Here is a 24415-nt window from a genome sequence, read left to right as displayed (position 1 = left end):
AAAGGTCTAGCACCAGACCAGACGGCCAGAGCAGCAAGCAAGCTAGCTCACACAAGCAGAATACAATCCTGCTCCAACACAGGAGGTAGCAGCTAGAACTCACAGCTCCAAAACACACTACTACCTACATTATTCATCTTTAAGTCTATATTGATGTCTGCCATTTAATGCATATTTCAAAACAAGCTATTTTAGAGTAGAATCTCATGTCTGTACGATATCAGTGGCGATAAAGGTGTTGGCACAGTTGGTGAGGATAGGAGACACATCATTAAAACAAACCTTAATTAACACTTCCAGTAAAAAAAACAAATGTAACTGGTTCTGAAAAATCTAGACTCTTGTGTACCCAAAACAGTTCCATCCTTTTTTGGAATTCCTCAGTCTGTCATAGTATCTATAGTGCAGGTTGTCAAAAAGGACTGCAGACTGGAGGAGGCTGGCTCTGAAGGCCTGGTTACTGAGGGGCTTTTGATTTAGCTCCTTTCCACCTGGAGCAAGAGAGGCAGCTAGCTAAATAGCAGGTAGTGTGGATGACTCATCCTGACTCACACACACAACAGCCTGATGAGAGATTCACATTGTAAAATCTGCTGCTGTGCTGAGCCTTTCAATTAGCTTTACAGTGGGGCCCCTGATCCTCACTGACAACAGGGTCTGCGGCAGCCATTTTGCAGGAATAATGTGACTCACTGACAGGGCCTCCAGGAGTCTCTCCCAGTCAGAGCCAGGCTGTGACTCAGAGCTGACAGTGCTCACGTGTCAGATGGCATTCCAGCATGTCTGGTGTGAAGATAAAACTACAATAGGGAAAGGGCATGTCGAGCCAGGTACTGAATAACTCAAAATATGTTCCCCTTTTGTCTGCCAAGAGAGTGGACACAAACACGGCGACGCGACTCAGACACTGAAATCTAAGGGGATTTCTAAGGGGACAGCGGTAATGTAAGGCCTGGGATCAGATCAGCACAGAGCGCATAGCAGCTAATCAAGGAGCCATTTCACTCTCAGAGAAATCATCATACTTACTGTGCCTGAGACTATGCCAGGATGATGGCTAGTTACCGCAGCTGAAGGGGAGGGAATGATGATCTTTCACACACACAAAGGGTCTGGCCTAACCCAGTTCATCTCTGAATGCTAAAATCCCTGTCATCCATTAGTAACATGGGTTAAAGCACCACCCACAGGGCTGAGCGGCAAGGCAGTGAGTCGTCATGTCAAAGTTCCTGTAAAAACACTTCAAGTCATCACTGAAAACAAAAACTAAGAACTCCAAAGAGTGAGCACATGATCTAAATGTTGTATCAACCAATTTTCTACAAAGCGAAAAGGACAAAAACAGAGAGGGTAGAAAGAAAAGAGGAGAACGACAGAGAATCGTCCGTTTCACTTTTTGTCATCGATCTTGACAAAATTGGCGACACAAAGCGCATACATTACATTGAGGTTTGTGAATCATCCCCAGGGTCCAAGTAAAACAGCTCTGACATTTAGTCATGATGAACAAATGTCTTACAGACTCACCCAACCAAATCCATGACTATCATGGACCACCAGATAAGGCCTGGACACTGAGGACTGTGCAGAGTGAAAGACCATCTCAGGTTACTCTGTCAGACCTTCCCACTTATCCTTTAGTTTCCCACCCACTTTTCCCGTTGCAGCATCAGGGCCTGTCATTGGTCAAACACAGAACACAGGAGGAAGTCCGGTAGAGTAATTTAATTGTACCACTACAACAATGTGTGTCGGTTAAGGGCTTGTGATCATTTCTACACCTGTTGTATTCGGCGCATGTGACAAATAAAATGTAATTTGATTTATGTGCGTGTGTTACCTAAGTGGTGTCCCTCGGTCTCTTCCAACACCAGGCTGTTCATGCACTTGATCTCCCACTCCTGTACCTCTGTGCTCCACAGGGCTGGGAGCAGGACACAGTGCTGAGAGCTGGAGGGGACAAAAAGGGCCTTACATTAGTACCGAAAAGCTTCTTAAATCATCTCCTCATTCAACTTTGATCAGCCATCACATCAGTTTGAAGCAATACATGGCAGTTGGCTTTATAGGTGGAAGAAGAAAAACATGCTAAATTGAATTGCCCTCAAGACTCAATGGCAATAGTCAAACCTTTGATACAGCGCATTCTGAAAGTATTCAGACGCCTTGATTTCACTCACATTTTATGCTACAGCCTTACTCTAAAATGTATAGTTTTTTTTCTCAACAATCTACACACAATACCCCATAATGACAAAGCAAAAACAAAGTTTTAGAAATGTTTTCAAAATTATTTTATAAAGTATTCAGACCATTTACTCAGTACTTTTGACAGTGATTACAGTCGCGATTCTTCTTGGGTATGACACAAGCTAGGCACACCTGTATTTGGGGAGCTTCTCCCATTCTTCTCTGCAGATCCTCAAGCTCTGTCAGTTTGGATGGGGAGCGTCACTGCACAGCTATTTTCAGGTCTCTCCAGAGATGTTCGATCGGGTTCAAGTCCAGGCTCTGGCTGGGCAACTCAAGGACATTCAGAGACTTGTCCCAAAGCCACTCCTGCGTGTCTTGGCTGTGTGCTTAGTCCTGTCATTCTTCTGTTGGGTCGTTGTCCGGTGAACCTTCACCCCAATCTGAGGTCTTGAGTGCTCTGGAGCAGGTTTTCATCAAGGATCTCTCTGTACATCTTTCCCTCGAACCTGACTAGTGTCCCATTCCTTTCCACTGAAAAACATCCCCACAGCATGATGCTGCCACTACCATGCTCCACAGTAGTGATGGTGCCAGGTTTCCTCCAGACGTGACATTTGGCATTCAGGCCAAAGAGTTCAATGTTGATTTATTTAGACCAGAGAATTTTGTTTCTCATGGTCCTTAGAGTCCTTAAGGTGCCTTTTGGCAAACTCCAAGCGGGTTGTCATGTGCCTTTTACTGAGGAGTGGTTTCTGTCTGGCCACTCTACCATACAGGCCTGATTGGTGGAGTGCTGCAGAGATGGTTGTCCTTCTGGAAGGTTATCCCATCTCCACAGAGGAACTCTAGCGCTCTGTCACAGTGACCATCGGGGTCATGGTCACCTCCCTGACCAAGATCCTTCTCTCCCGATTGCTGAGTTTTGGCCAGGCGGCCAGCTCTAGGAAGAGTCTTGGTGGTTCTAAACTTCTTCAGTTAAGAATGATGGAGGCCATTGTGTTCTTGGGGACCTTCAATGCTGCAGACATTTTTTGGTACCCTTCCCCAGATCTGTGCCTCGACACAATCCTGTCTTGGAGCTCTACGGACAATTCCTTCGATCTCATGACTTTGTTTTTGCCCTGACATGCACTGTCAACTGTGGGACCTTATATAAACAGGTGTGTTCCTTTCCAAATCTTGTCCAATAAATTGAATTTACCACAGGTGGACTCCGATCAAGTTGTAGAAACATCTTAAGGATGATCAAAGGAAACAGGATGCACCTGAGCTCAATTTCGAGTCTCATAGCAAAGGGTCTGAACACTTACACATGTATATAAGGTATCCGTTTTTTATTTTTAGTAAATTTGCAAACATCTGTTTTTGCTTTGTCATTATGGGGAATTGTGGGTAGATTGTTCAGAAAAAACATTTATTTAATCAATTTTAGAAAAAGGCTGTAACATAACAAAATGTGGAAAAAGGGAAAGGGTCTGAATACTTTCTGAATGCACTGTATATCATGGTTACAAAAGCATTCAGTTAAAAAGCCCTTTGAGCTGGGACACAGCCCTATGCTTCACATCACGCTGGCTCTTACATAAAGCACAGTGAAAAAGTGGCTGCATTGATGTGGGCTTGTCAGTGAAAGGTAGCAAACAAATGAGCTGTCAACTCCTCAGGCAGAGGGACATGTCAATAGGCCTGAATGGAGATAAGGGGGGAAGGGGTGGGCAGTGATGGACAGAAACCAATAGATTAAATGGATGAAAGAAAGTCCTTCGTTAATCAGATGATTGTCTATTGGCATTTCACTTGTCCACCTTCTCCACTCTGTATTAAAGCAGATAGGAGAGCCTGGCCATGGCCAAGGATTTTGAGTTAAAGCCAGGGTTAAATCAGGTCTCCTGAAAATATTATATTCTCAATGGGGTGAGAGGATGTTTTTATGCTGTATCCCAACCGGCTGACTGCTCATAGCCTAATCCCTCTGTATAGATGACTCTCTGACCCTATACTTTCTGCTTCCCCTCCCCCCACTCTCACTGGACAAGACAGGCTGTGGTTTCAGGTAGCTTGTTTCTTCCTTTCGTAAGAGGATCCTGGTCTGAGACAGAGAAACCACTTAGCCATGACCTCACTGGGCTGGCACACAGATGCCAAGCTAGAAACAAGAGCCCTTCAATGTGGCATGTGGCTCGGTGCCTGCTGACAACTGTCACAAAGGCAAAATATTAATGTGAACAACACAAATTAATGACTTGTTTTGCAGAAAACATCCTCAAAGAAACTGAAGTTATTTCATAACCAATCTCAAATAATATCTAAATTGTATATTGCTTTGTAAAGTAATGCTTCTAATAGAAAGGCAAGTTAAATATACTAGTCGAGACCTACAACGATCCCAAGTTGGGCAAAATCAATAAACAGCCAATAAGTCCCTAATATGCCATCTAAATCCTACAAGGACACCAACAAAACATTAGCAAGGCACCGTTGCTATAACGACTCCCCAACCCAATAAAACAAAGCCTGGAAATCAAAGAGCTCTTAAACTCCATTGATTAACATGCTCATGGGACTCAATGCTGTTCATCCCACAGTAACAAGAGGCTAATCCACAGTTCTTTGGCCAAAGTAAACATTGTAGAGAGAAATATTTCTTCAAAAGAGAGGCAGGCAAGAGAATGATTAAAAGGATTTGGTTAAGATATTAAAACAAATATGACAACTGCTTCACATCATGAACTGGCCAGCCACTGTTATATACACAAACCCAGTGCCCTTGCCATGTTTCCATAGGGACCGCTAGACGTCAACAAAATATGTTTAACTGCTGACACTATATTGACTGATTTGCACGAGACAAGTCTATTTAAGAGATGCTTGTATTGAAAATCAGAACTAAAATGGCTGTCCACTAAAAGCAAATGTATATAATGTTGCCTATGATGATTTAAATCTACTGTGTGGGCCCAAGTCTCTGTGTTTTTGAATACGGATGACGTAACACTCACACATCCACAGGTACCCTTAGCAGCAGGGGTAGCACGGCAGCCTCGTCAGTCAGATTCATTAGCCGAGACTCCAGCAGCTGAATGATGGTAAGACCAGTACGGAACACAGCAGAGAGGCCTGGACACAAAGTAACTATAAATACAGCTGGCAAAACAGCACAAACAGATCTGGGACCATTTAGTCAATGACCGTCAGTATAATAAAAACTCTAGATAGTGAGATAAGCAGGGACCTCTAGGACCTGTGAGCATGTTTAGAAAGCCAACAAATCAAACTTTTTGTTGACAAGATTAGCAAACAACAAACATTGAGCCTTCATATTCATGTATAACAGACAAAATAATGAAAGAGTCGCTGTAGTTTTGAGTTCCGCAAAGGGAATGTGGAAGAGTTGAAAACATTTTTGGACAAGCCACCTTGTACCGACAACTTGGATGGTAAATTGCTGAAGACGGTAGCGGAATACATTGCGAATCTGTTTTGCCACATCTTCAATTTAAGCCTAGAAGACGGTGTGTGCCCTCAGGCCTGGAGCAAGGCAAAGGTAATTCTGCTGCCCAAGAATAGCAGAGAACCCTTTAAAAAAAGGTTCAGCCTCCCAGGTGGCGCAGTGGGCTAGGGTACTGCATCGCAGCGCTAGGTTGTGTTTCGGAGGACGCATGACTTTCGACCTTCGTCTCTCCCGAGCCCGTACGGGAGTTGTAGCGATGAGACAAGATAGCGACTACTAATATACTACGAAATTGGGGAGAAAAAGGGGGTAAAATTAAAAATAAAAAAGAAGGTTCAAACAGCCTGTTACCAGTGCTCAGCAAACTTGACCAAATCAAAATTATTTTACAGAACAAATTAACAGGCCTTCGGCATGCTTATAGGGAAGGGGACTGAACATGCTTGGCACTGATGACTGATGATTTGCTGAAAGAAATTGATAGTAAGAAGATTGTGGGAGCTGTTTTGTTAGACTTCAGTGTTGCTTTTGCTGTCATCGATCATAACATGTTGCTGAAAAGTTAGGCATTATGGATTTACATCCTCTGCCTTAAGGATTGAGAGTACCCATCTAATAGAACACAGAAGTTTTTCTTTAATGGATGCCTCAAATGCAAATTTGGTTGAGTGTGGTGTACCGCAGGTCAGCCAGCTTGGGCCATTTTTGTTCTGTTTTTACTAATGACCTTCCATTGATCTTGACTAAAGCCTGTGTGTCTATGTATGCTGACGACTCAACAGTATACACGTCGGCAACGAATGTCAAATAAATGACACTTTAACAGAGCTCCAATCAGTTTTAGAATGGTAACAAGCAATAGGCTGGTGCTAAATAATCAAAAACTAATAGCATCGTTATCAGGACAAATCATGCCCTCAGCACAAAAATAATTTAAATCTATTATTCAATAATGTGGCAATTGAGCAAGTTGAGGAGACTAAACTGCTGGGTGTTACCCTAGATAGCAAGCTGTCATGGACAAAACATATACACTTAATGGTTGCTCAAATGGAAAAGGTCTGTTCATGATAAGGCGTCGCTCTGCTTTCTTGACAGCTCAGTCGACCAGACAGCTGCTAGTTTTGTCACACCTGGACTATAGCCCAGTTGTGTAGGTCATGTGTGATAAAGGGGGACATGGACCAACTGCAATAGACCTAGAATAGAGTAGCACTTAGATGTACACGGAGGGCAAATGTCAGTAACATTCATGTCAATCTCTCCTGGCTCAAAGTTGACGAAAGATTGATTGCTGTTGGTCTTTGTGCGAGGTGTTGATGGTACCAAACGGTCTGTTCAAGCAGTTGGCATTCAGTTCAGATACTCATCGGTACAACATAGGACATGCAAACAGAGGTCTGTTCACAGTCCCCAGGTCCAGACCAGAAACGCACAGTATTAAATAGAGCCATGACTACATGGAACTCTGCCTCCCCAGGTAACTCAAGCTAGTAATAAAACCAGATAAAAAGAACACATTACAGCACAACAGGGACTGAAGAGACACATCCATTTTTATATATGTTGTATTGCAATTTGCACTGTATAAGATATTACAGTGCCTTGCGAAAGTATTCGGCCCCCTTGAACTTTGCGACCTTTTGCCACATTTCAGGCTTCAAACATAAAGATATAAAACTGTATTTTTTTGTGAAGAATCAACAACAAGTGGGACACAATCATGAAGTGGAACGACATTTATTGGAAATTTCAAACTTTTTTAACAAATCAAAAACTGAAAAATTGGGCGTGCAAAATTATTCAGCCCCTTTACTTTCAGTGCAGCAAACTCTCTCCAGAAGTTCAGTGAGGATCTCTGAATGATCCAATGTTGACCTAAATGACTAATGATGATAAATACAATCCACCTGTGTGTAATCAAGTCTCCGTATAAATGCACCTGCACTGTGATAGTCTCAGAGGTCCGTTAAAAGCGCAGAGAGCATCATGAAGAACAAGGAACACACCAGGCAAGTCCGAGATACTGTTGTGAAGAAGTTTAAAGCCGGATTTGGATACAAAAATATTTCCCAAGCTTTAAACATCCCAAGGAGCACTGTGCAAGCGATAATATTGAAATGGAAGGAGTATCAGACCACTGCAAATCTACCAAGACCTGAACGTCCCTCTAAACTTTCAGCTCATACAAGGAGAAGACTGATCAGAGATGCAGCCAAGAGGCCCATGATCACTCTGGATGAACTGCAGAGATCTACAGCTGAGGTGGGAGACTCTGTCCATAGGACAACAATCAGTCGTATATTGCACAAATCTGGCCTTTATGGAAGAGTGGCAAGAAGAAAGCCATTCCTTAAAGATATCCATAAAAAGTGTTGTTTAAAGTTTGCCACAAGCCACCTGGGAGACACACCAAACATGTGGAAGAAGGTGCTCTGGTCAGATGAAACCAAAATTGAACTTTTTGGCAACAATGCAAAATGTTATGTTTGGCGTAAAAGCAACACAGCTCATCACCCTGAACACACCATACCCACTGTCAAACATGGTGGTGGCAGCATCATGGTTTGGGCCTGCTTTTCTTCAGCAGGGACAGGGAAGATGGTTAAAATTGATGGGAAGATGGATGGAGCCAAATACAGGACCATTCTGGAAGAAAACCTGATGGAGTCTGCAAAAGACCTGAGACTGGGACAGAGATTTCTCTTCCAACAAGACAATGATCCAGAACATAAAGCAAAATCTACAATGGAATGGTTCAAAAATAAACATATCCAGGTGTTAGAATGGCCAAGTCAAAGTCCAGACCTGAATCCAATCGAGAATCTGTGGAAAGAACTGAAAACTGCTGTTCACAAATGCTCTCCATCCAACCTCACTGAGCTTGAACTGTTTTGCAAGGAGGAATGGGGAAAAAATTCAGTCTCTCGATGTGCAAAACTGATAGAGACATACCCCAAGCGACTTACAGCTGTAATCGCAGCAAAAGGTGGCGCTACAAAGTATTAACTTAAGGGGGCTGAATAATTTTGCACGCCCAATTTTTCAGTTTTTGATTTGTTAAAAAAGTTTGAATTATCCAATAAATGTCGTTCCACTTCATGATTGTGTCCCACTTGTTGTTGATTCTCCACAAAAAAAGACAGTTTTATATGTTTATGTTTGAAGCCTGAAATGTGGCAAAAGGTCGCAAAGTTCAAGGGGGCCGAATACTTTCGCAAGGCACTGTATATTATGTATGTGGGTGGCCTTGCGCTAAGCGTGTGTGAGCCAGAACAGCTCATAGGGCAGGAGCCATCTCCTGATTCTGAAGTGTGAGGCAGAGGCGAAAAGGTAGGGTGAAAAATGATAACAATAATGTACACAATGACAAAGTGTTTACAGAATCCCAAAGTCTGTACCTCCCTGTTAGTATTACCATGCAACATGATGAGGTCCCATATGGCCAGCACAGAGTCCCAGCAGGGCAGGGAGGTGAACAGGGTTAGGAACCAAGGCATAACAAAATGGATGGACGAAACCCTTACATCCTCCTTAAAGAAAAGAAAGAAGAGAATTAAGGAACAGAAAGTTGCATGTTGAAAACTGACTGAGTTCCATAATAAAATAAACTTTTAAGCAGAGCTCTATCAAGAGTCAGTGGTAAAATGCTGGTCTTGGTACTTCAAATAAGGCATTAGAAACATTCACTCGAGTGCATTTAAGCCACTGTGGTGTGCAGGCCGCCGGCACTGAATGGGCAGCTTTTCTCTGAGACGTGCTGAGTCAACACCGAGAAATAGAAAATCTCTCAAGAGAGAGTCAAGCAGCAGAGAGGTTTAGTCTCTCATTTAAAGGGGCCTAAGGCTGCAGGTAAATAGAGTGTGGTGGGACTCAAGAGAGCAATGGCATGGTCCGAGCTGGTGAAGGAACTTCCATATTTCACTCACAGACCAAGATTTCATTACTTAGCTAAAACTGTGCTGAGGGGTAGCTGCTTTCAGAGACATCATAGACACACAGCTTCCCCCTTCTAACATAAAGCAGGAGGCATCTGTAAGCAAAGAGCTTTTACTGCTGTCATTTCCAGGATAAAGCTGTGTGACACCAACATGGCCAACCCTCTTTCCGTACATGAGCTCAGACTGTAACTGGGAAGCAGCTGTGAATCTAGTAGTAAAACCCAGTCCCTGAAGACAATGTGCTGCAGTGATGATGGTCTCTGTAGGAAAGCCATGTGATTTTAGAGAGGAATGCACAGTGGAAGAGTGATGAGAAGAGCCCTACATTTGAGGCATGTTCAGTCACCAAGCAGATTCCCCTCCAGATATCCCTGGATAACAGTTTTTTTAAAGTCCTCTCAATATGAGATTTGTACCTAAGAGCTACTACAAGTTGTACGCAGAGAGTTGGGTCCTTCCTCACACTTACTATGTGCTTGGAGAGCTGAGGTTTCCTGTGTTTGAAGAACTGGTGAAACACCATCGCTTGATGCTGGATCCTAACATTAGAAAGCAAAGACCAGTTAAATACAGTACTTCAGCAAGTATGCTACTTCATGTCATTAATAAAAATATTCATAATGTGATATGCTTTGAAAGGACATTCTCACTTCTCCCCGGAGAGGTCAAACAGCTCTGACAGATATTTAGGCTTCTCTAGAAGAACTCCCAAGGCCCAGAAGGCCTCCTCTTCACTTAGGTGCATAAGAAGCACTGCAGCGATGTATGACATTCCTGATAAAGATATGAACAGTCAATAATAAGGCACTACTAATATGGATAAAATAAGGGAACACACACACACACACACCAATGTCAACCATGCAGGTAATTTTTAAACACATTATGTATTATTGGAAATGTTTGTGTGATTAGCTTGGCAGCATGGTGCCGTACCAGCTCAACGTCTACTTAGACTCTTCTGCCCCCAAGTGGCTGAAGTATGGAACTTAAAATGTTACTACCAACTGCATGGTAGGTGAATTGTTTTTGGATGTCATGAAAGTACATTAACAAGGAATATTGTAATTCAAAAGGATTTGTTTAATGACAAAACTACAGTTATTGCATACATGCATCTGTGCCTCCGTCAAACAGCCCCAGCATTATTTAAACAGCATCGTTCCAAATTGGTGCTTGCGTGCATACCGCTACATGATTGCAAACAGTCAGCTCCCCTTACTGTACCTTGGCTATACCCAATCTTAGGGTTGTACTTTGCGTAGGCGATGAGGACTCGGAAGAGCTTGGCTTGGCCTTCTATTGCCTCAGGACTCTCGCCCATCAGGGTGCGATGGGTTGGGAAGGATCTTTCTGTACAAAGTAAAATGCAATCAGCCATTCATATCCCAGATGTGCAGAGAAAACGTACTGTCAGTACAGAGAAAAGGGGGTCTACAGAATATCCCATAACTCACGCAGATCCAGAGCGATCTGACGAAAGATGGTGACATCTGCACTGGAGTAGGCCAAGTCCGGGGGACAGCGGGAGGGAAGTTGGTTGGACCCCAGGTCATTCTCTGTGTCATTCAAAGTAGCTATGGCTGAGATGATTCCGTATTCACTAACTCCCAGGTCAACCAGGGGCCCTCGGATCTCATCCAAACATTTCTGACATTGAGTGAATACACAGCTAAATAAAACAATTGGCCTATGTCTCTTAAATGTGTCACTGTAGAAGTAGGCTATGGAGGAGGGAAATTGTTTTGCTTTTCAATAATGCAAGTGCCAGTCTAGAGTGTACTTTTGAAAATGATATGTACAGTGGTTATGGGACTGCACCTGATAGTTAAAAGCACTGGATTCTCTTAGTTTGTCGATGTTGAGAAGGCACTTCCACACTCGCCCTCTTAAAGCTGGAGGGATTCCCATTCTCATAAAACGTTCGATCTGAAAAGGGAAAGAATGTGGCCAATGTCCTACAAAATATGTTTAAAAATAGTGTGATAACTGAAATGTTCCAGGTCTGTTGTAAGATAAACTTTCACTGTGTCATGTGACCACTTGAAGGTGCACCATGTAAAACAAGTCAATAATGCATAGGCTGTTTGGCAAACAACTGCCTAAGGAAGGTCTAATCTAAACATAGCCTATTAATTTAATATGTTGCAAATGGTGTTCTATAATACATTCAGTAGGACAAAATACCTGGCTTCTGCAGATGAAACTGGATCCATTCCAGTAACTAAGAAGCTCACACAATTCCTTCACCCTACGGGCGTTGAGTTGGGGGTAACTGGGGGAGAAACAGTCAGTTCAAAGAAACAATTCTTCTCTTCTTTGAATGCGCATGTCCAATCCAGTCTAGCTATTGAAAATTCTAGGCGGAGTCTGCCTTCTCCCTACAGTTCTCAGCCATTAACTTCAACCACAAACTACAATCCAGATGCTGTGTTTTAACTTTTAGAAGCGTCAATAAAAAGACACGAAAATGCATCTTTCGAAGCATATGGCACGTAAATTAAAATGCACCTAAAGGCTTTACATGGTCATTCTGACGTGACCTCTGTAGAAGTCAGGGAGTTATACTTCTTGCGCCAGCAGCGCAGAGCTGTTGTGAAGGAAGTTGTCAAGGAAGTGAGTTTGTTGATACAGGACCTCTCAATCTCACTGGAATAAAGACCTCCATTCCTATCATTGCTGAAAGAGATTGTGATATCTCATCTCAAAATAGGGCTACTTAATGTTAGATCCCTCACTTCTAAGGCAGTTATAGTCAATGAACTAATCACAATTTTGATGTGCTATCCCGCAAAGGTGGAGGAGTTACTAACATTTAAGATAGCAAATTTAAATTGACAAAAAAATAAAACGACTGTTTTCGTATTTTGAGCTTCTAGTCACAAAATCTATGCAGCCTACTCAATCACTTTTTAAAGCTACTGCTTACAAGCCTCCTGGGCCATATACAGCATTCCTCACCGAGTTCCATGAATTCCTATCGGACCTTGTAGTCATGGAAGATAATATTCACATTTTTGGTAACTTTAATATTCACATGGAAAAGTCCACAGACCCACTCCAAAAGGCTTTTGGAGCCATCATCGACTCTGGGTTTTGTCCAACATGTCTCCTGACCTACCTCACTGCCACAGTCATACTCTGGACCTAGTTTTGTCCAGAGGAATAAACATTGTGGATCTTAATGTTTTTCCTCGTAATCCTGGACTATTGGACCACCATTTTAGTACGTTTGCAATCGCAACAAATAATCTGTTTAGACGCGACGTCAGAGTACAAAAAACGGTTAACCAACTAATAACTAGTAATACCCAAGATCAGTGGTTCCCAAACTCATAGTCCCGTACCCCTTCAAACATTTAACCTCCAGCTGCATACTCACTCTAGCACCAGGGGAAGCGCACTCTCAAATGTTGTTTTTTGACATCATTGCCTGCCACACACACACACTACAATTATTAAACATAAGAATAAGTGTTTGCTACAAGCCGGCTCGTGGGAAGTGACAAAGAGTTCTTAGAGACCAGGGCACAAATAATAATACATTTTGCTCTTTATTTAACCATCTTACATATAAAACCATATTTATGAATACCTCACCACAGGTTAATGACAAGGGTGTGTTTGAAAGGATGCACATAACTCTGCAATGTTGGGTTGTATTGGAGAGAGTCTCAGTCTTAAATCATTTTCCACACAGTCTGTGCCTGTATTTAGTTTTCATGCTAGTGAGGGCCGAGAAACTCTCACATAGGTACAGTTGAAGTCGAAAGTTTACATACACTTAGGTTGGAGTCATTAAAACTCATTCCTCAACCACTCCACAAATTTCTTGTTAACAAACTGTAGTTTTGGCAAGTAGGTTAGGACATCTTTGTGCATGACAAGTAATTTTTCCAACAATTGTTCACTGAGATTATTTCACTGTATCACAATTCCAGTGGGTCAGATGTTTACATACACTAAGTTATGTCATGGCTTTAGAAGCTTCTGATAGGCTAATTGACATAATTTGAGTAAATTGGTGGTGAACCTGTGGATGTATTTCAAGGCCTACCTTCAAACTCAGTGATTCTTTGCTTGGCACCATGGTAAAATCTAAATAAATCAGCCAAGACCTCAGAAAAACAATTGTAGACCTCCACAAGTCTGGTTCATCCTTGGGAGTAATTTCCAAATGCCTGAAGGTACCGCGTTCATCTCTACAAACAATAGTACACAAGTATAAACACCATGGGACCACGCAGCCGTCATACCACTCAGGAATAACCTGAAAGGCCGCTCAGCAAGGAAGAAGCCTCTGCTTCAAAACCGCCATAAAAAAGCCAGACTATGGTTTGCAACTGCACATGGAGACAAAGACCATACTTTTTGGAGAAATGTCCTCTGGTCTGATGAAACAAATATAGAACTGTTTGGCCATAATGACCATTGTTATGCTCGGAGGGAAAGGGGGATGCTTGCAAGCCAAAGAACACCATCCCAACCGTGAAGCACTGGGGTGGTAGCATCATGTTATGGGGTGCTTTGCTGCAGGAGGGACTGGTGCACATCACAAAATAGATTGCATCATGAGGCAGGAAAATTATGTGGATATTTTGAAGTAACAGCTCAAGACATCAGCCAGGAAGTTAAAGCTTGGTCGCAAATGGGTCTTCCAAATGGACAATGACCCCAAGAATACTTCCAATGTTGTGGCAAAATGGTTTAAGGACAACAATGTCAAGGTATTGGAGTGGCCATCACAAAGCCCTGACCTCAAACCCATGGAAAATTTGTGGGCAGAACTGAAAAAGTGTGTGCGAGCAAGGAGGCCTACAAACCTGACTCAGTTACACCAGCTCTGACAGGAGGAATGAGCCAAAATTCACCCAACTTATTGTGGGAAGCTACTCGAAACGTTTGACCCAAGTTAAACAATTTAAAGGCAATGCTACCAAATACTAATTGAGTGAATGTAAACTTCTGACCCACTGGGAATGTGATGAAAGAAACGAAAGATTAAATAAATAATTCTCTAATATTATTCTGACATTTCACATTCTTAAAATAAAGTGGTGATCCTACCTGACCTAAGACAGGGAATATTTTTACTAGGATTAAATGTCAGGAATTGTGAAAAACTGAGTTTAAATGTATTTGGCTAAGGTGTATGTAAACTTCCGACTTTGACTGTACGTGGTTGCAAAGGGCATCAGTGTCTTAAAGGGCTGACAACTTCCGGTGAAATTGGATGGCCCGCACAATTATGGACATACAAGTGTCTTTCATCGGTTAAAAGCTTAAAGTCTTGTTTATCTAACTGCATTGTCCGATTGGCTTTACAGCGAAAGCATGCCATGCGATTTTAATGGTATCTGAAGCCAAAGCAACAGATACCATTAATAAGAAGGGGTAAGACGCATATTTTATATAGGGATCTACTGAGTGGCTAGGACAGGCATGCCGCATACTATTATCGAGGACTTAATTATTCCTGCTGCCGCGGATATGGCTGGGGCAATGCTAAGGGAAAAGGCCAAAAAAGGCCACAAAAGCTATATAGACAATGCCTTCATCAAACAACACTGTTTCACAATGCATCCGTGACATGGCAGGAGATGTGTTGAAACAATTACTGCTTCACATACAAGCCAGTGAATTATATGCATTACAGCTGGATGAGTCAACAGACATGGCGGGCCTGGCACAACTCCTGGTGGTATGTCCATTACGTTTATGGGGGGTCAATTAAGGAAGACATCCTCTTCTGGAAACCACTGGAAACCAGGACAACAGGAGAGGATATTTTTAATGTACTGGACAGCTTTGTGACATCAAATGGACTTTGGTGGTCAAGATGTGTTGGTATCTGTACTGATGGTGCAAAAGCCATGACAAGGAGACATAGTGGAGTGGTAACGTGCCTGCCACTTGGGTACACTGCTGTATCCACCGAGAGGCTCTTGCTGCCAAGGGAATGCCTGACAGCTTGAAAGATGTTTTGGACACTACAGTGAAAATTGTTAACTTTGTTAAAGCAAGGCCCCTGAACGTGTGTTTTTTCTGCACTATGCAATTACATGAGCAGCGACCATGTAACGCTTTTAGAACATACAGAAGTTAAAGGGGCAAAGTAATTACACATTTTTTTAATTGAGAGACTAGCTTAAAGTTTTCTTTACTGACCATCATTTTCACTTGTCTGACCACTTGCATGATCACGGGTTTCTCACACGACTGGCCTCTGTGTGTGATGTTTTTTCCTTGCCTGAATCTAGGATTACAGGGACACTCCACAACTATATTCAATGTGAGGGACAACATTGGGGCTATAATTAAGAAGTTGGAGCTCTTCTCTGTCTGCATTAACAAGGACACAACACACAAGTCTTTCCATCATTGTATGACTGTGTGTGCAAATGAACTCGAGCTTACGGACAATGTCAAATGTGATATAGTGAAGCACGAGTGAGTTGGGTGTGCAATTACGCAGGTACTTTCGACACAGATGACACAAACTGGATTCGTTATCCCTTTCATGCCCTGCCTCTAGTCCACTTACCGATATCTGAACAAGAGAGCCTCATTGAAATTGCAACAAGCGGTTCTGTGAAAATGTTTTTTAAATCAGAAGCTACTGCCAGATTTCTGGATTGGGCTGCGCTCAGAGTATCCTGCCTTGGCAAATCACGCTGTTAAGACGCTGATGCCCTTTGCACCACGTACCTATGCGACAGTGGATTCTCGGCCCTCACTAGCATGAAAACTAAATACAGGCACAGACTGTGTGGAAAATGATTTAAGACTGAGACTCTCCAATACAACCCAACATTGCAGAGTTCTGTGCATCCTTTCAAGCACATCCTTCTCATTAACCTGTGGTGAGTAATTTGTACATTGAAAATTGTGAATAGGGTTTTATATGTATGGTTAAATAAAGAGCAAAATGATTGATCATTATTATTTGTGCCCTGGTCCTATAAGAGCTCTTTGTCACTTCCCACGAGTTGGGTTGTGACAAAAACTCACACTCATTCTTATGTTTAATAAATGTATCATATAGTGTGTGTTGCAGGCTTACAATGATGGCAACAAAAAAAATTGAGAGTGCGCTGACCCTGGTGCTAGAGGGGGTACACAGCTGGAGGTTGAATGTTTAAAGGGGTACGAGACTATAAAAAGTTTGGGAACCACTGTTCTGTTGGATTTGACAATTAATCTTGATGGTTGTACAGTCGTCTCAAATAAAACTGTGAAGGACCTCGGCGTTACTCTGGACCATGATCTCTCTTTTAGTGAACATATCAAAACTATTTCAAGGACAGCTTTTTTTTCCATCTACGTAATATTGCAAAAATCTAAATATTTCTGTCCAAAAATGATGCAGAAAAGTTAATCCATGCTTTTGTCACATCTAGATTATTAGACTATTGCAATGCTCTACTTTCTGGCTACCCGGATAAAGCACTAAATAAACTTCAGTTAGTGCTAAACATGGCTGCTAAAATCTTGACCCAAACCTTGATCAAAATTGTATTATATTACTCCAGTGCTAGCGTCTACACTGGCTTCCTGTTAAGGCTAGGGCTGATTTCAAGGTTTTACTGTTTACCTACAAAGCATTACATGGGCTTGCTCCTACCGATCTCTCTGATTTGGTCCTGTCGTACATACCTACACGTACCGCTACGGTCACAAGACGCAGGCCTCCTAATTGTCCCTAGAATTTCTAAGCAAACAGCTGGAGGCAGGGCTTTCTCCTATAGAGCTCAATTTTTATGGAATGATCTACCTATCCATGTGAGAGACGCAGACTCGGTCTTGACCTTTAAGTCTTACTGAAGACTCATCTCTTCAGTAGGTCCTATGATTGAGTGTAGTCTGGCCCAGGGGCGTGAGGGTGAACGGGAAGGCACCGGAGCGACGAACTATCCTTGCGGTCTCTGCCTGGCCGGTTCCCCTCTCTCCACCAGGATTCTCTGCCTCTAACCCTATTGCGGGGGCTGAGTCACTGGCGCTCTTCCATGCCGTCCCTAGGAGGGGTACATCACTTGAGTGGGTTGAGTCACTGACATGATTTTCCTGTCTGGGTTAGCGACCCCCTTGGGTTCGTACCGTGGGGGAGATCTTCGTGGGCTATACTCAGCCTTGTAGGGTAGTAAGTTGGTGATCTATTGATATCCCTCTAGTGGTGTGGAGGCTGTGCTTTGACAAAGTAGGGGTTATATACTGCCTGGTTGGCCCTGTCCAGGGTTATAGTCGGACGAGGCCAGTGTCTCCAGACCCCTCTTGTCTCAGCCTCCAGTATTTATACTGCAATAGTTTGGGTTGGGGGGCTAGGCTCAGTCTGTTATATCTGAAGTATTTCTCCTGTCTTATCCGGTGTCCTGTGTGCATTTAAGTATGCTCCCTCTAATGTGCTGTACCTCGCTCTCCCTCCTCCCCTCTCGGCGAAACCTGAGCCCTGGGACCTTGCCTCAGGACTACCTGGCCTGACGACTCCTTCCCAGTCCACCTGGCCGTGCTGCTGCTCCAGTTTCAACTGTTTTGCCTGCGGCTAGGGAACCCTGACCTGTTCACCGGCCGTGCTACCTTGTCCCGGAACTGCTGTTTTCGACTCTCGCACCTGCTGTCTCGAACTCTGAAAAGTCGGCTATGAAAAGCAAACTGACATTTACTCCTCTACAACCACTGTGATCATTATGATGATTATTGTTATTAGACCCTGCTGGTCATCTATGAACATCTTGGCCATGTACTGTTACATTCTCCACCCGGCACAACCAGAAGAGGACTGGCCACCCCTCAGAGCCTGGTTCTTCTCAAGGTTTCTTCCTAGGTTCCTGCCTTTCAAGAGAGTTTTTCCCGAGCCAACATGCTTTTGCATTGGTTGCCGTTTGTGGTTTTAGGCTGGGTTCTGTATAGGACTTTGTGACATCGGCTGATGTGAAAAGGGCTTCGTAAATAAATGTGATTTGATTTACCCTATCAAGGTGTGTATCAATATAAACGTTTTTATTATTTCTAGCTGCTATGAAAGATAAGGTTCTTATATTTCCTAAACCGTACTGCAAGTGATGCATGTCAATGTTCAGAACGAGCATCGGGGATCTGAAAACTCTCCCTACAGAACACGCCTTTGAACAATGTGTGTAATGGAACTGAGGGTCGTGATCAAGGGCCACATCCAGTCTAGTCCTGTCCAACAAAAACAGCCTAAAAAACATTGTTGATAAACCTGCATCCAATCCTAAACCTTGATTGTCATTAATGAAATGCAATTGAATGTAAATAAGCCTACCTGTAATCGTGACATCGGTGTTGAAGTTTTTGGTCCTTTCTTTTAGTCTGGGCAAACCCGAATTCGTCAAACACCAAACCTTCAGTAGCGCGCCTTTTAATTGAGAATGTGCTGCTTCTTCTTCTACCCATTCTAAATTAGTTACTTTGTAACTGTTTCAAAGACTGTGCATGAAATGTTATACGGTTCGCTACTTTGTTTCTCTGGAACACTGTCAACGTTCAAACACCGCGCCCGTTATTTCGGTTTACGTCATTCACAACTGACAAATGAAAGTGGGGTGTATTCAAGATCCACAACTGCTTCAAACGTTCTGATGTGTGTGTGGCCTACTGAGCAATGTTTTCTCCGAATTAGGCCAATATCTCATAAACCATTGCATCTGTACTATCAAATAAATTGGGCCTTTGTATCTTGTAGCAAACAGTGGCGGTGCAATGACCCTTGTGTAAAAGTCGGAGTTCTTGAATGCCTCCTTATGGCCTTAGACAGTCCAAGGTGTTGTGAATCATAATCAAGGTTGGGAAAATTTCTAGCAGTATGAAAGCCAGACTTTTCTTATCGTTTAGGGAAGATGTGATGTGAGTTGGAATCACAAATCACCACCTTCCTGGCATGTGTGTAGTAATGCACTGCTTAAAGCAGTGGAATATATATATATATATATATATATTTTTTTTTAAAGGATATAGGTGCTAATTAAACCCTCCGATAACCATTTTGAGCAAGACTGCAGGCTCCAAAGTGAAGTTCTATCCCAACAACAACATGCATTGTGATATGTTTGGAGTTTGCTCAATTTCATTCAAAAGTATTGAGAGACATGCCTAATTATATGACACTGCAGTTGTTTGTGTCTGATTACAAGGCTTGACATTAAACAAAAATGACAGCTTGAAATTGACACATTGCAAAATGACAGCAGGAAATTGTTAATTTGAATTGAATGCGTATTTTATTGAAATGTGGAACATGAATTGCATCATTCAAGTCATGAGTGTGTCCCGAATTTAATGGGTTTATCGATCAAGTCATGAGTGTGTCCCGAATTTAATGGGTTTATTGATCCCCTCGCCATTCGATGGAAGTCAGTGTTTCGTCAGCCACACTTGACAACAGAGGGTCCTCTGAATGAGTTGGTAGGGGTGAGGGGGTGGTTTGTGATTCCCCATAAGTATAGTCCACAGAAACCTGCTCTCCTTGTTCCTGGCCACTTATTCCCATGAGTGTTGTAAAACAATGTTTTTGTTTGTTTGTGAGTGAGTTAAATCAATTGCTTTATCAGCTAACGCATGGGACTATTGTCTTGTACATATTTGACATATTAATGGGTTTTTAATATGGAAGATCTGTTTTAGCATTTGTAAACCAAGACTTGAAATAAATTATTGCTGCATTGCTGATGTAGTTCTCTGATTTGTGCTTCCTCACTGTGCTTTTATTACTTTAGCTCTGACTCTGGATCTCTCCTCATAATTGGGCGGCAGGTAGCCTACTGGTTAGAGTGTTGGACTAGTAACGGAAATGTTGCAAGATCGAATCCCCGAGCTGACAAGGTAAAAACCTGTCATTCTGCCCCTGAACAAGGCAGTTAACCCACTGTTCCTAGGCCGTCATTGAAAATAAGAATTTGTTCTTAACTGACTTGCCTGGTTAAATAAAATTTGACACAATAAGGCTACATTATATTCAAATTCCCCATGTCACACTTGCTGGGTTTGAACACAGTTCACTTGCCAACCATCCACAACCCCAAGAAGTCCCTCTCCATTTTGGGAGGCACGTTCTGTCTCTTTACTGTTATGAGACCCATGCATCTTTGACCCTGTAAACACACTTTAAAGATCTACAGTAAATGGGATGCAAGCCCATTTATCACACAAGTGTAGCGAATTCAGAGGGCTGTCCATCTGGGCAACTCGGATCGCAAACACATGTTGTGGCCCAATACCTAGCCATTTAGCTATAGCCTTACTACATCCCAATTGTCAAAAGTGTATTTCTCTCCATCTCCTCTCTTGATGCACTCATCTGGAAACCCAGGCTAGATTAATGGGAAATTCCACCACCTTTCAAACTCATTTTCATTATGTCCAGCACAATACAATATTTTTGTCCACATACTTTTGTACAAATACAAAATTATGTGGACACCTGTTAGTCAAACATCTCATCCCAAAAGCATGGGCATTAATGTGGAGTGAGTCCCCCCTTTGCTGCTACAACAGACACTTTCCACTAGATGTTGGAACATTGCTCCAGGGACTTGCTTCCATTCAACCACGAGTGTTAGTGAGGTCGAGCACTGCTGTTGGGCGATTAGACCTGGCTCGCAGTCGCCATTCCAATTCATCCCAAAGTTGTTCGATGGGGTTGAGGTCAGGGCTCTGTGCAGGCCAGTCAAGTTCTTCCTCACCGAACTCGACAAACCATTTCTGTATGGACCTTGCTTTGTGCATGGGGGCATTGTCATGCTGAAACAGGAAAGGGCCTTCCCCAAACTGTTGCCACAAAGTTAGAAACACAGAATCGTCTAGAATGTCATTGTATGCTGTAGCATTAAGATTTTCTTTCACTGGAACTTAGAGGCCCAGCCCGAACGATGAAAAACAACCCTAGACCATTATCCCTCTTCCACCAAACGTACGTTTTCCACTGCCCCAGAGTCCAATGGCGGCAAACTTAACAACACTCCAGCCAATGCTTGGCATTATGCATGGTAATCTTGGGCTTGTGTGTGGCGGCTATTGAAACCTATTTCATGAAGCTCCTGACGAACAGTTCTTGCGCTGACGTAGCTTCCACAAGCACTTTGGAACTTGATAGTGAGTGTTGCAACCGAATACAATTTTTACATGCTATGCGCTTCAGCACTCGGCGGTCCCGTTCTGTGAGCTTGTGTAGCCTACCACTTCACGGCTGAGCCGTATGTCTAGGTTGTTGCTCCTAGACGTTTCCATTTCACAATAACAGCATTTACAGTTGACCGGGGAAACTAGCAGAGCAAACTGACTTGTTGGAAAGGTGGCCATCCTATGACAGTGTCACATTGAAAGTCACTGAGCTCTTCAGTACGGGCCATTCTACTGCCAATGTGTGTCTACGGAGATTGCATGGATGTGTGCTCAATTTCATACACCTGTTAGCATCCGGTGTGGCTGAAATAACCGAATCCACTTGAAGGGGTGTCCACATACTTTTGGTCAAATCATGACATCAGTGATCTTCAAGTCAGAGCTCTAGATAGATGTTCAGGTTTCCGAATTGGAATCTCTAGTTGGATGACAGTTTAAAAGTGTTTTTTCTAGTTGGACCTAGTTTTTTTTTTTAGTTCCCATTTGTCTTGATCGCACTGAAGTCAGATCCAAGTTCTGAGTTCCGAGTTCCCAATTGTTTTGAATGTGGCATTCTTTTTTTATTTTAAAGGTGGACTATGCAGTAATCTCTCCGCCATACCCTGGTTGCTAAAATTCTAATTGTTCGCCTAATTTCAGTTTATGTGACAAAACAAGCATAGAGAATGTAGAGAATATTGTACCATCTAAACCACTGTGAATTTTCAATAAAAATAATATTGTATTTTCAGTTGCTTGAAGCTGGTGTACAAAACTGAATGTAAAAGACAAAAAAAACACATTTAAGAATGGGAAGCATAGAAATAGAGCATATAGAACAGATCTACCACTTATTAAACTTGCTTTCAAAGATAGACAGATTTATAACTGACATTTCTATGTGAATTTGGTTGGGTCGCCCAAAAATTAACATATTGCAGCTTTAATGTACTTTTTGTTGTCAAAGAGAAGCATTTTTTAGGACCTTTCTTTTTCATATTTTTAACCACAGATCATGGAAACGCACCATTTTGTACAGTCGTGGCCAAAAATGTTGAGAATGACACAAATATTAATTTCCACAAAGTTTGCTGCTTCAGTGTCTTTAGACATTTTTGTCAGATGTTACTATGGAATACTGAAGTATAATTATAAGCATTTCATAAGTGTCAAAAGCTTTTATTGACAATTACATAAAGTTGATGCAAAGAGTCAATATTGCAGTGTTGACCCTTCTTTTTCAAGACCTCTGCAATCCGCCCTGGCATGCTGTCAATTAACTTCTGGGCCACTGATGGCAGCCCATTCTTGCAAAATTGTGAGTGAGCCCACTCCCTTGGCTGAGAAGCAACCCCACACATGAATAGTCTCAGGATGCTTTACTGTTGGCGTAACAAAGGACTGATGGTAGCGCTCACTTTGTTTTCTCAGGACAAGCTTTTTTCCAGATGCCCCAAACAATCGTAAGGGGGATTCATCAGAGAAAATGACTTTACCCAAGTCCTCAGCAGTCCAATCCCTAACTGTAGAATATCAGTCTGTCCCTGATGTTTTTCCTGGAGAGAAGTGGCTTTTTTGCTGCCCTTCCTGACACCAGGCCATCCTCCAAAAGACTTCGCCTCACTGTACATTTAGATGCACTCACACCTGCATGCTGCCATTCCTGAGCAAGCTCTGTACTGGTGGTGCCCCGATCCCGCAGCTGAATCAACTTTAGGAGACGGCCCTGGCGCTTGCTGGACTTTCTTGGGCGCCCTGAAGCCTTCTTCACAACAATTGACCCGCTCTCCTTGAAGCACTTGATGATCCGATAAATGGTTGATTTAGGTGCAATCTTACTGGCAGCAATTTCCTTGCCTGTGAGGCCTTTTTGTAGAAAGCAATGATGACGGCACGTGTTTCCTTGCAGGTAACCATGCTTGACAGAGGAAGAACAATGATTCCAAGCACCACCCTCCTTTTGAAGCTTCCAGTCTGTTATTCGAACTCAATCAGCATGACAGAATGATCTCCAGCCTTGTCCTTGTCAACACTCACACCTGTGTTAACGAGACAATCACTGACATGATGTCAGCTGGTCCTTTTGTGGCAGGGCTGAAATGCAGTGGAAATGCTTTTTGGGGATTCAGTTCATTTGCATGGCAAAAAGGGACTTTGCAATTAATTGCAATTCATCTGATCACTCTTCATAACATTCTGGAGTATATGCAAATTGCCATCATACAAACTGAGGCAGCAGACTTTGTGAAAAGTCATATTTGTGTCATTCTCAAAACTTTTGGCCACGACTGTAGACACTGGGATGGTGCCAGAAATAATGAATATTTGTATTTATTTATTTCACCTTTATTTAACCAGGTAGGCTAGTTGAGAACAAGTTCTCATTTACAACTGCGACCTGGCCAAGAATAAAGCAAAGCAGTTCGACACATACAACAACACATGGAATAAACAAACATAAGGTCAATAATACAGTAGAAAAAGTATAGATAGAGTGTGTGCAAATGAGGTAAGATAAGGGAGGTAAGGCAATAAATAGGCCATGGTGACAAAGTAATTACAATATACCAATTAAACACTGGAGTGATTGATGTGCAGAAGATGAATGTGCAAGTGGAGATACTGGGATGAAAAGGACCAAGATAAATAAATAAATACAGTATGGGGAAAAGGTAGTTGGATGGGCTAAGGATGCTTTGAGGTTGAAAAGTGG

General features: G+C 42.5%; 1 protein-coding gene across 2 annotated transcripts in view; it reads right to left on the bottom strand.

The window, feature by feature from the left end:
• si:ch211-266k8.4 (uncharacterized) overlaps positions 1-19135 on the bottom strand; it is a 52651-nt gene extending 33516 nt beyond the window's left edge. The window contains exons 1-10 of one of the 2 annotated variants that reach the window (XM_021575388.3): positions 18869-19132; positions 11773-11860; positions 11407-11514; positions 11043-11235; positions 10813-10938; positions 10236-10359; positions 10055-10124; positions 9063-9177; positions 5193-5310; positions 1841-1950 (exon numbers count right to left, since the gene is read on the bottom strand). In XM_021575388.3, the coding sequence (XP_021431063.3) occupies positions 1841-1950; positions 5193-5310; positions 9063-9177; positions 10055-10124; positions 10236-10359; positions 10813-10938; positions 11043-11235; positions 11407-11514; positions 11773-11860; positions 18869-18999 (1183 nt within the window). In that variant the 5' untranslated portion in view covers positions 19000-19132. Of the gene's footprint in view, positions 1-1840; positions 1951-5192; positions 5311-9062; positions 9178-10054; positions 10125-10235; positions 10360-10812; positions 10939-11042; positions 11236-11406; positions 11515-11772; positions 11861-18868 lie in introns of both variants that reach the window. The other variant, XM_090211391.1, reaches the window with a different exon arrangement.
• Positions 19136-24415: the final 5280 nt, after the last annotated feature.

The sequence above is a fragment of the Oncorhynchus mykiss genome, chromosome 2, assembly GCF_057628025.1.
Source record: "Oncorhynchus mykiss isolate SJ-2025 chromosome 2, ASM5762802v1, whole genome shotgun sequence".
Classification (NCBI taxonomy): domain Eukaryota; kingdom Metazoa; phylum Chordata; class Actinopteri; order Salmoniformes; family Salmonidae; genus Oncorhynchus; species Oncorhynchus mykiss.
This window is presented reverse-complemented; position numbering and strand designations above follow the sequence as displayed.